The sequence below is a fragment of the Phocoena phocoena genome, chromosome 18, assembly GCF_963924675.1.
Source record: "Phocoena phocoena chromosome 18, mPhoPho1.1, whole genome shotgun sequence".
Taxonomy (NCBI): Eukaryota; Metazoa; Chordata; class Mammalia; order Artiodactyla; family Phocoenidae; genus Phocoena; species Phocoena phocoena.
The window spans coordinates 68,734,574-68,746,268 of record NC_089236.1 but is presented as its reverse complement, the minus strand read 5'-3'; the positions used below and the strand labels follow the sequence as shown (position 1 = coordinate 68,746,268).

Below are 11,695 nucleotides of genomic sequence, written 5' to 3'. Positions count from 1 at the left end.
TCCGAGCTGTGGGATACACTTCACTCCAACTGTCCCGCCCTTCCCTCCAGGTACAGCAGTGGCCTTCAAGTCTGCGCCCGCCTGCCCCAGGTCAGGGCTGGATGTGGACGGGGCGCATTGCAGCTCCTTGGGGGTGGCTTCAGTTGATTCAGAGAGCCGTGAATTGAAAAGACACATCCCACACCCCATGGAGAGACGAGGTAGATGATCGTGTTCAGAGAGGGGGCAGAGAGGCAGTTAGTAAATGGTGCTGTCAGGGCCTGTGCCGGGGCAGCACCCTGCTTCTAGCATCCTTTTTTGTACCAGTTCTCTACTGGGGTATAGTAACACACCAACCAGAACTTGATGGTTTAAGACAGATTCTGTGGATTGACGGGGATTTTGGCCAGGTGCTCCCTTGAGGATGCTCTCCTGTGCTGGGGTTCAGGCTGCGTGGCCTAGGCTGGCCGCATGCACGTCCTGGGCCTCAGCGGGGATCCATGCAGTGGCTGCGATGGACCTCCCACCGCACGCTCACTCCCAGCCTCCCCAGCCCTTTGAGGCCCATGCTCAGAAGTCACCACCTTCTGTGGGTTAAAACATGTGACAAGACCAGCCCACATTCAAGGGATGGGGACATAAGACTATTCCTTTCTTGTTGGAGGAGTGCTGAAGGGGTGTGGATACAGCGGGGATTCATTGGCCATTATTTTTGTAACAATCTCCCACACTCTCATCTCTGGCATGGTAGGGGTTTGGATACATTCTTGTTGGCTTTGTTTTAATTAACTCCCAAAAAGGAACACCACTGTTTTTCTTAGCATGGGGGTGGGGCAGTCAGTGCAGGGGGGTCAGGTCCGCTGACCTAAAACAAGCCTCTTTCAGTGGCACATCATCTAGTCAGGGCTGCCTCGCTTCTCCCCCCGGGTCTGCTAAGCAGTGCTTCTCAAAGCGTGGTCCCCACACCAGCAGCACCTGCATCACCTGGGCGCTGATACTTGGCTCCCCCGCAGTGCCGCAGGCCTGGGTGGGTGGGGGGGGCGGGTCCAATAAGCCCTCCAGGTGATTCTGATGCGCCTGAGAGTTGAGAATCACTGCTAATGGGAGTTCAGGTGGCTCTGACTGCCTCTTTCTTAACCCTTCCAACCAGTTCCCCCCACCCAGGCGCTCTGTCTCCGAGTCAGCGTGTTCTTTGGGTCAGTGTGAGGCTGTGGTTTTCTTACTGCTCAGGGGACACCTGGGGACCGTCAGTGGTGTGCCCAGGCACACAGGTGGAGAGGAGAGTAAAATGTGGTTCCTGAATGCCCTCAGCGCGGCGTGCGGTGTGGTGAGGGAGGCTGTGTGCGTGGAGGATGGCCAGTTCCGAGGCAGAGATGACACGTTCGGTGCGTACAGGCGGAGCTTGCCGCGTCCAGGCCGAGGAGGTATCAGCAAGCAGCGGATCCTGGGAGTTAAGGCTCAAAGGACTGCGCCAGCAGTTTGGAAGTTACCACGTACCCTATAATTTAGAAGTTTGTTTTCAAAGGTGCCTGTTCAATGGGGGTCTTTTGAAAATATGGATTACACGACCCCCTCCTCCCCCCACCCTTTATGACCGGGCGAGTGTTTTGGGACCTCTGAGTGTCCCGGGTGATTCTTCAGTAGCCAGGTTTGGGGAACAGGGTCCCAAACCCCGGGGAGAAGGAGAGAAAGACAGGAGGCCAAGTCTGGAGCCTTGGGGTGGCTGCCCTTGATGACAGCCAGACCGGGCGGGTCTGCGCCTGAAGACTCTTCTGGCACCAGGGAGACTGGAGGAGGACGAGTGGGGAGTAGTGTCGTAGATGCCGGGGGACTGGCAGGCTACGGGGGGGCCGACCTCGTGGAGGATCCGACGCCAGAGCGGGGTCCGGACTGTGACGGTGGGGACCTCGTGGGGGCGGACGTTGGGGAGGAGTGAGCGGGGAGGGCGACCTGCAGCAGGTGGTGGTGGATTTTCAATGGAGGCACCCCAGCGTGTTGCCCAGGGCAGAGACAGGCGGGAGGGAAGGGGGTCGGGGATGAAGCCGCGTCCTGGGGGCGGGCGGGGGGGGTTTTGAAGCTTCTGGGATTGGCCTTGAGAAGGAGGGCCAGCCTTCCTCACCCCGGAGGGGAGGACAGAAGGGAAAGGGCATGAGAACGGGAGAGGCTGTAGCTGCTGGAAATGGACGCGGCCTCTCGTGTCCCCCTTTCCTGATCACCCCATTTCTCACTTTTCTCACGTTTATGGGTGAGACCTGTGAGCTTTCACGTTGTTCACTGTGCCGTCTCACGCGGGGCCTCTGTGGTGTCCGTTCGCGCCTGTGTCACTGGGGTCCGTTGTTCACGTGGGAAGGGGGCTGGTGGGTGTCAGTTCTCCTCGGAAGCACCGCTGGCCACTCTGCGGGTTCACCTGGGACGGTAGGTTAGTGGGGCGCCCGGTTCGCCCACAAGGCTCGGTTAACCCAGTGCCGCCCAGATTGCCCTAGTTCTGTGTCTGTGACCCCTTATGTTCTGTGGGTCCCTCTTCCGTGTCTGGTGTCCTTCCTCCTTCAACCCTCCTGTTCCTCCCTGCTATTTCACAGGGAAGGGTGGGCGGCTCCCAGGCCTTCTGTTGCCCCATGGGGCTGCAGCCTGACCGGCTCAGCGTAGTGAGATGTGCAGCCTGCCTAGCTCTCCGCGCGAAGTGTCAGCGTCACCCCTCTCGCCCGCCTGGGGCTGACAGGTGCTGCCCATCGAGAACCCAGCAGCTCACACTTCTCTCTGGTCGGGGAGCTGTTGGGCTGGGCGTTGGAGTCCTTACAGCTGAAGCCTCGGAGGTGTAGGCTGTGTGTGTTTCTCAGCTCATCACGTCGGTGGTTAAGAGCTTTTAGAAGCCATTTTCAAGGGTATGATGTTCACCTGACAAAAGAAAACAGGTTCCTTATTGTTTCCTGGGTCTGGTTAAAATACTTAGGCCAAGGCCGTAGCTGTAAGCAAAGATGCGTGAGACTGTATTTGTTGGACATGGCCTCTTCTGAAACAATTAAGTGAGGGCGCACATTTTTTCCCCCTGTTATATGAGGATGCTAGTTAACCTATGTTTTAGTATATACCTACCTGAATTAAGAGAGTTGAGGGGGGAACATGGGGAGAAAAGTAGAATTTTTGCTTAGACAAGACTTTTCAATAAGTCCGCATGTCTAAGTGTTTTGGTATTTATCTACTTTAAGTATACAAAAGCTGGAGCCTTCCCCAGTTTTTATAATCTAGCTGGGTCATTGTTTTTGTTTGCACACTTGCCGTGTTTCATAGTCTGATGTGCACACGCAGGTGAGATTTAGAAACCTTTGTGTCCTGAATGTGAAGGCCTGTGGTCACCGCAGCCTGATCCTTAAGTGAGGAAAACGTATCGGTCCTTGAAAGACCGTGGTATGTATGTTATCAATACAGGGACAAAGCAGTCATAGCCCTGTGAGTCACTGAAGTTTCCCTTCTTTTCCTTCTCTCCTACAGAACCTGAAAGCAGATCCAGAAGAGCTTTTTACCAAACTGGAGAAAATCGGGAAGGGCTCTTTTGGCGAGGTGTTCAAGGGCATTGACAATCGGACTCAGAAAGTGGTCGCCATAAAAATCATTGATCTGGAAGAGGCTGAAGATGAGATAGAGGACATTCAGCAGGAGATCACAGTGCTGAGTCAGTGTGACAGTCCCTACGTAACCAAATATTATGGATCCTATCTGAAGGTAAGGCTTAAAGATGCAGACGCGGTTTTCCACCATGCAGCACCTGACTGGGACGCGAGCCTCGGACGGGAAGGACTTTGATAAATAGCACAGCAGGTTTTCAGAGGAAGGAGAAGTGTTATGACCTTCGCAGTCAAAGGAACCTGTCTCTGATGGTTCTGTCATCTTAAATGTCACTGATAGAATGTATTTTTGGTGAAAAGTGTTCGATGTTGAAACTCCCTTTCAAACAAGAAAGTATTTCTGAGTGAGACTTTGTCATCAGAAGTGCATTTCTTAAGCTATTATAACGACAACTACTCATCACCTAATTTTAGCATGGTTTGTGATAAAAACTCAGGCCAACCTAAGAATATTAGTCTTTTGATATTTTCAGTTATCAAATGTGTTTTAATTTATTGCTGGTTTTTTTTTTTAAACTGCTAAGAATTGAGAATGTTGATTAGTGAGCTGGTTTACCTCCATTTGACTTTGAAGAATTCTCGATTAGGAAATAATTACTTAAACAAAGTAGTAGCTATAATACAACACCGCAGATTGTCCTCGATCTTCACGCAGTTCTTCAAGTGGGAAAGAATCGTATTAAAGACGGTTTCCCAGCCCTCCGTGGAAGCCTGTTGTACTCGTTGTGCTCTACCACTAGAAGAGTTTAAGATCGTCCCTTGTGTTTCAAGTTCCTTGACATATGCCTGTTCCACTGCACTTAGAAATGTCATATCTTTCAAATGGGGTTTTGGAAATCTTAAGAATTGGTGAAGAAATTTCTGAAACAATTCTCTGTGGAAATGAAAGCTTCACAGGTAGAAAGAACTTTTTCCTAAGGGAGGCAGTAATACGCCTGGATAATGTAGGACTAGCTCTCTTCCTGCCCTGGGTCCATCCTCTCAGTTCTCCATGTCGTAGCCCTCCACGCGTTCTGGTGTCAGAGGGCTGGTGCAGGCTTTGATTTCGTGGAAATGTAATAATGTGTAAGTGGGAAGGTGGAATATTCGAGAACTGTTGATTCACTAAAATGAATATTTAAAGGAAATAAAAATTGGATGGTAATTCTATGTTTTTTCAGTTGCCTAAAGAATGGCAGTATGTCAGAGGTCAAATGCAGCATTTTGAAAGGGGAAGAATAAGTTTCGGAGTCAGTTGTCCTGGACTTTGAGTTTTTTTAAAACTTATTTACTTCCTCATTTGTAAAATGGAAAATTATGGTGTACACCTCGTTGTTGCAAAGATTAAATAGAACTGAGTATGTGAAAGTACCTGGCATGTAGTGGGTACTTAGGGAGTGTTAATTTCCTTCCTTAATTGATTGGGTTTATTTATTCACATTTATCTCTGACATTACCTTGTAGTGGAGGACGTGCCCCCTGAGGTGGAAGCAAGGAGGAGAGAGGGTAGCCCACGGTAGCCGTGAGTGTTACTGTGGTGGGGGGGGGAGCATGCAGCTTGGGTCTTGACCAGGCAAAGAGGGGAGCGCGGTAAGCTTTGTCATATTCATGATCCAAGAGGAGAGCACCTGTGGACTTCCATAGGGAAAGCAGAGGTCTTCTTTATGTTAAACTTCTGTTGAGGAAAAACTCAACAGCTGAAGAGACTCAACTTGAACTCTGTCTACCGTATCAGTTATCCTTTGTGAAATGACGTCAGAATAGGTTTCCTGTGGTATGTTGGATTTTAATATGAATTATGGTAGTTTCGGCAAAGGACGTGTGGAAGATCCTCACAGATTCTTGCTGACGTACACCAGCTAATATCTGACTGCCGCGGAAGTTCAGGATCAGTGGTTTGCAGGTGTCTCCTTCAGCCTGGGCTCCTCAGTAGAATTTTTTACTGCATGGCGAGGTGATTGCTTTATTGTGGCCAAACGTGGTGTCACCTTGACTGTACGTATCTAGAGAGTCCATCTGGTATGTCCTGTCTTTCCTGAGTTGCTAACTCCAAGTCAGTCTAACCCTGTTCTGTAGTGGGCCAGTGAATGTCTTTAGTTACCCTAATGTCAGTTGCTGGAATAAACACCCTAGGTTTTTAGTGGCTCAAAATATGATAGAAGTTTATTTCTTGCTCACTCATAGCCCTGATCCATGGGTGGTCTTCCTCCAAGCAGTTACTCAGGAACCTAGGTTCCTTCTGTCTTGCGGCTCTTCCTTCCTTACTCCGCACGTGGGTGTGCTCGGCTGCCTTCAGTCAGCATGGGGGCGAAAATGGAGGCCCCTGAGAGGCGCTCTCGTATACCCAGGCCAGAACACAGGGCCCTTTGTTTCTGCTCACAACCCCCTGCCAGGCTCGGCCACGTGGCCGCACCTAACCAGGAGGGGCTGGGAACTGCCGTCTAATCGTGGGCGCTCCACAGCAGAGCAGACGGGCTTGGTGCTGAGCTAGGCGGTCCTTCCCAAGGCCCCTTTCTCTGCACGAGGTGGGTGGGCACAGCAGAGCAGACGGGCTTGGTGCTGAGCTAGACGGTCCTTCCCAAGGCCCCTTTCTCTGGACGAGGTGGGTGGAGTGACCGCTGGGGTGACTTTCTCCGCTGACTGTCCTCAGGTGGGATGAAGAGCTGTGATAATTTTGTCTGTAGTGCTCTATGTATTTTACCAGGCAGATTGTCCGTCAGAAAATGTAACTGCCTCAGGAATGCCAGGAATAATACCACCGTCATGAAAAGCTGCCCTTAATTTCTTAAGCCTTTCTGTCAAATTTGATGAAAACACGTGGACTGCTCTTGTTAAACAGTGCTAGTAACTACCGTAAGTTGAGCCGGACAAGAATCCAGACCCGACGTTCTGCCCGTTCTTGGTGTGAGAGAAGTTGCATGAGATGCCTTGGCCCAGAGGAAGACCCTCCGTCATGAGCCAGAGGCTGTTCTCCCATCGTCTTGGTAGCGTTATGAGGTTTAATCAATATGGTCCAAACTGTCAAGTAAGATACAAATTAAATTGACGTGTAAGATGAATGGGTCTTTGACACAAAGTTGAAAATTACTGTGCCTTGTGTGGTTTTTACTGCCCTTCTAAAACTCCCCATAGCTTTCAGAGCTGGTCGTTGTAGTTCTTTAAGTGGTGATGGGGGAGAGGGCCTCAGGATTTCACCTTGTGTTAAGGGACTTTTATACAACAAGACTGGGTAAAGAGGAAATGAGCAGAAACTGGTTTCTCCTTTGCTGGATTTGCGTTAGAAGATCTCATAATTACGTTTTCGTTTCTCCTGTACTCCAGAAGGAGAAATTGAAAACAATATCTAAGTGGTCTAAATATACTGAATGTTACTGAAGCTCAGGAGAGGGGCGCGAGTTTTGACTGTGTAGCTATAATTGAATTACAGAGTTGCTGGGTAGCATGTTTCTTCCCGAAATAGTAAAAACAGAAACAACAACTGACAATTCAGGGAGGAGGGGGAATAGTGCAACAGTGAAAACTTATGTTTGTATCGATGAAGCTGAGGGCCGGAAAGGTCTTGAAGATGTTCACATGCCATAGAAGAACTTCATTTGCTGTAGTTTGTTTAATTTTGGGGAAATTAAAGCAGCTAGAACATTAACCAGAAGCCTTCGTATCCCAACCATTATACCACTGGAGCTTTTTTACCGCAAAAATACCATCTACAAGGTCACAGTGAAACCGTAGAGGGTGGGGTGGTGTGCAGGGGGGGGGAGAGAGAGAGAGAGAGAGACTTTTTTGGTTTTATTTTTAAGTTAGGCAGTGAAGACATGATAAGATTGTAACAGTGGACAGTGAGGTGCTATAGAGGCGTCTGAGCCTGATTTCTTTTTTTTTTTTGCAGTACACGGGCCTCTCACCGCTGTGGCCTCTCCCGTTGCGGAGCACAGGCTCCGGACGCGCAGGCTCAGCGGCCATGGCTCACGGGCCCAGCCGCTCCGCGGCATGTGGGATCTTCCCGGACCGGGGCACGAACCCGTGTCCCCTGCATCAGCAGGCGGACTCTCAACTACTGCGCCACCAGGGAAGCCCCTGATTTCTTTTTAAGCAGCATTCACAAGAGCTACTCATTCCATTCAGCAACACAGCTCTTTTTTTTTTTTTTTTTTTTTTTTTTTTTTTTTTTTTTTTTTTTTTTGCGTTACGCGGGCCTCTCAATGCTGTGGCCTCTCCCGCCGCGGAGCACAGGCTCCGGACGCGCAGGCCCAGCGGCCATGGCTCACGGGCCCAGCCGCTCCGCGGCATGTGGGATCTTCCCGGACCGGGGCACGAACCCGCGTCCCCTGCATCGGCAGGCGGACTCTCAACCACTGCGCCACCAGGGAAGCCCAGCAACACAGCTCTTAAGGTTTTTTTTTGTCTTGGGGGGATTGCCTGCCTTTTAGAATCTCTACTTTGAGATTCACTTAGAGTTATAAGCCAGGATTTTAGTTTGGATCCTAGTACAGTTACTTAACTGTCTGGATGTTTCTCAAGCTGCGGACTTCCTCAAGGACAAAATGTAGGTAAATATACTTATCTTACAGGATTACTATAAAGATTGAGATCAGATAGGTAAAGTGCCTGGCATGTTAGGGGATTTTTAGTAAGTGCTAATTTAAGAATTTTTTTTTAATTAAGGGAAAAGTTATTTTGCCAAATAACTCAAAATTTATGAGTTGTAAAACCATTATTAGCACACTAAAAATTAGGGTTATCATTTTCTTTTATAATAAATTATTTAATACTCTCAAACATTAGGCCAGTTTCACCAAAGCAAATCAGGTACAAGGCAAAAAAAAACAAAACAAAACTGTGTTTATCAAACCGTTACTTGTCCTAGTCATTTTTGTTGTAGTTTTGCTATTAAGGAAACATGTCCATTGAGTGAGTAGTTGTCTAATAGTGGGTTCAGATCCTTGACTTAAGAGTAAGTTTTTCTTCAGTTCCTAAAAACTTTTAGGGTAGTTTTACCAATTGGATTCACCAGAAGACTAATACAGGAAAGTCCCTTTATGTGTTTAGCGTTGTATGTAAGTACAGATGGTTCTGCTACGGTGTGTGTTATGTACATTAGACACATTTTGGGGTAATTTTTAAAAGTTCTTTGAACTTCTGATTTGCTTTTTTTCCCCTTTCCTTCCTTCCCCAAAGGGAAAGTAGTAGTTCCTGATGAAACAGAAGTCCCAACCATTTTACGCTTAGGGAAAGAAGTGCAAAAATATTTATATAAATGGCTGGTGTCTTTGTGAATGAGGCTCTTCAGGAGGTTACCATCCACCCCCTGTGTTCACTTCTTGCCCCAGCATGACTATTAAAATAGCCGACTCTTTCAGAAGCATCCGAGCTTGGGCAATAGAATATTATCAGCCTCTTATGCTTCATATCCAAAAAAAACCAGACAGAACTATACTCTTTCCCTTGCGCATATTGTATTATGATTTCATGATCTCGTTGTCGCTCAGAGAAGAATGACTAGTGTAGCCACGCGATAATGAACGTATCTGTTAGGGTACATTGTCTGGATTTATCTTCACTCACCTCCCTCCTGACCCGCCCATGGCAAATCCTGCTCTGGTATTGACCTCTGGTTTTAGACGTGGTGAGGAATATAGATGGGTTATTGGTCTTGGGAAGCAGTTGAGTTGAGATGTGTGCCTGGTGTGTGTGGACTCTCCTTTGCCTCAGGGCTTCTTCCAGAAGCTCACAGGTCCTGTCTCATTCACTTCTTTCCTATTCCCGAAGATAGAGCCTGGTACATTCTCCTTGAGATGAAGACAATCAGGTACTAACGGTGTCGTGCATGTGGAACGGTGATCGCAGCTTAACTGAACCGGGGTCAAGATGCCCGGTGTAGAGGGCAGAGGAGAAAGGCGGGCTGTGCCGTATGGAGAAGGCAGATCTGGGGTTGTGACAAGAGCACGTGACTTTGGGGCCAAGCCACCTAAGCGTAGTACCGGTACCTCTCTGTGCCTCTTCTGACTGCCCCACGTGTACCCTCCTGCACTGAAGGTACAGGTGGCCGTGTCTGGAGACATTTTCAGTTGTCACGACGGGGCGGGGCTGGGGTGCTGCCGGCACCCCGTAGGTCACCCCGTAGTGACCAGGGATGCCACTACACGTCCTGCTACAAAGAATCACCAGCCCAGATGCTCACAGTGCTGCTTGTGGAATGGATGGTCCCAGAATATAGAAGGAACAATGTTTCCAGGGCTGGCCTTGGGGGTGCTTGGAATAGCCCCAAGAGTATTGAAGACAACAGTCTCAGAGACCTTGGTTACTCCCACGCAGTTTTGGTGGCCAGAGCAAGTGTGAGCTTTGCAAGTGCTGTGAGTAGCGTGTGTCCAAACTTGGACAGTGATTTTGTTTTGCTCAGAGCTGTGCAGCCTTGTGTGCCAGGCTCACAAGAAACCCCAGACAGCATTTTGGGGACAGTGGATCCGAAAGATGCTTCTCCGGGGTACCTTTGTTCGGATGTAAGATAGAGCAAAGGCTGTGAGGAGTCCTCCGAACATAACGGCGAGGACTGTTGGCCTAGATATTGACCATGACGCTTTCTGTCTAGTGCTCATCGGAAACTCGGCTTCCTTGAGTAAAGCAGTAGAAAACAACCCCGGTCTGCTTTCCTAGGGGTGCAGTCACCACAGTGAGAGGGAACATTCCCTCACTGCAGGGTGTCTTGACGGGAAGTGTGATTCTCCCTGAACGCTGCACTTACTGCAGAGTTAATATTCCCTAGGACGTTGCTTGACATTGGGAGTGGAGCTGTCTACCTGGAGGCCCTTATGGCTAGCAGTTGGCATTGTTTTCTCGAAAACTGATGGATGACCAAGGTCAGAAGTAACCATCTGTTTTTCATTTTCGGCCTTGGTCATTAGAGTAGCATTAATGAAAAAAAAAAAAAAAAAGACAAGCGAGATGTTGATACCTGGCTTTTTTTTTTTTTTTTTTAAACCCCGTGTGTATCTTCAGTTTTTTGTTGTTGTTTTAAGCCTGGTGTGTTACTCTTGGTGCTAAAGCACAGCTCTGCTTCCTACAGCCCCTCTGGGCTTTGAACCGACCGCCCAATCAAGTGGCCTGTTCCGTTAAGTCAAGTGTTATTTTCTCATTGTATTTCTTTTCCCCTTTGCCATTTATGGACATCAGATAAGGGAGAGTTGAGCTGTGTTTTCATATTTTTCAGTTTGTGGCACCATCATCATCGATCTATGTAAGCTTCTTCTGTTTTGGTCAGTTTTATTATTTCATCCTTCATCCCTACCACGCTTCTCTTTTGTAGGACACGTTTTGATGTGTCTTTGAATATGTGTGTCTTGAGTAGATAAGACGTTGCTTATGTGCCATGTATGAGTTTATTTTTTCCTGCCACGTAATTATTTAAAATCTGCGCACAGTACAGTTAACTGAGGTGTATGACCCTTACAGTTCTTCACACTTTAACGCACATGTAGATTCTTAAAACCACCAGCACATGCAGGATACAGAACCATCCCAACATCCCAGAGGGCTCCTGACCATCTCTCCCGCCACACCCTCAGTCCCTGGCAGCCACTGATCTGTTTTCCGTCCCTGTGGTTTTACCTTCTGTAGAATGTCATATAAATGGAGTCACACACCTTTTGTCACTGTCTTCTTTCAGTTAGCATAATGTGTGTGGGATCCGTGCATGTTCCAAATGTTTGTTCCTTCTTATTGGCAAATGGTGTATTGTTGTAGGAATATATACCTACTATATGTACTACTGTATATATACAATATATAATGCGTGTTGTGTGTATATATAATACTACAGTATATTATATGCTATATTAACTATTGAAGGGCACTTGGTTTGTCTCCACATTTTGGCGGTGATGAATAATGTTATTAACAGTCACGTGCAGTTTTTGTACGAAGGTAAGTTTTCATTTCCCCAGGGTAAACACTTAGACAAAGGGCTGCTGGTTAATTCTCCAGTGTCCCCAGGGTAAACACTTAGACAAAGGGCTGCTGGTTAATTCTCCAGTGTCTGTGTCAGTTTACATTCCCGTCAACACTTGGTATTGTCAGTTTCTTCAGGTTAGCCATTTTAGCAGGTGTGTGTGATATCCCAT

General features: G+C 48.1%; 1 protein-coding gene across 1 annotated transcript in view; it reads left to right on the top strand.

Moving 5' to 3' along the window:
* The first annotated feature begins 1,267 nt into the window (after positions 1–1,267).
* STK24 (serine/threonine kinase 24) overlaps positions 1,268–11,695 on the top strand; it is a 61,866-nt gene continuing 51,438 nt past the window's right edge. The window contains exons 1-3 of the mRNA XM_065895939.1: positions 1,268–1,364; positions 1,746–1,911; positions 3,441–3,699. Coding sequence (XP_065752011.1) covers positions 1,268–1,364; positions 1,746–1,911; positions 3,441–3,699 — 522 coding nt within the window. The remainder of the gene's footprint in view (positions 1,365–1,745; positions 1,912–3,440; positions 3,700–11,695) is intronic.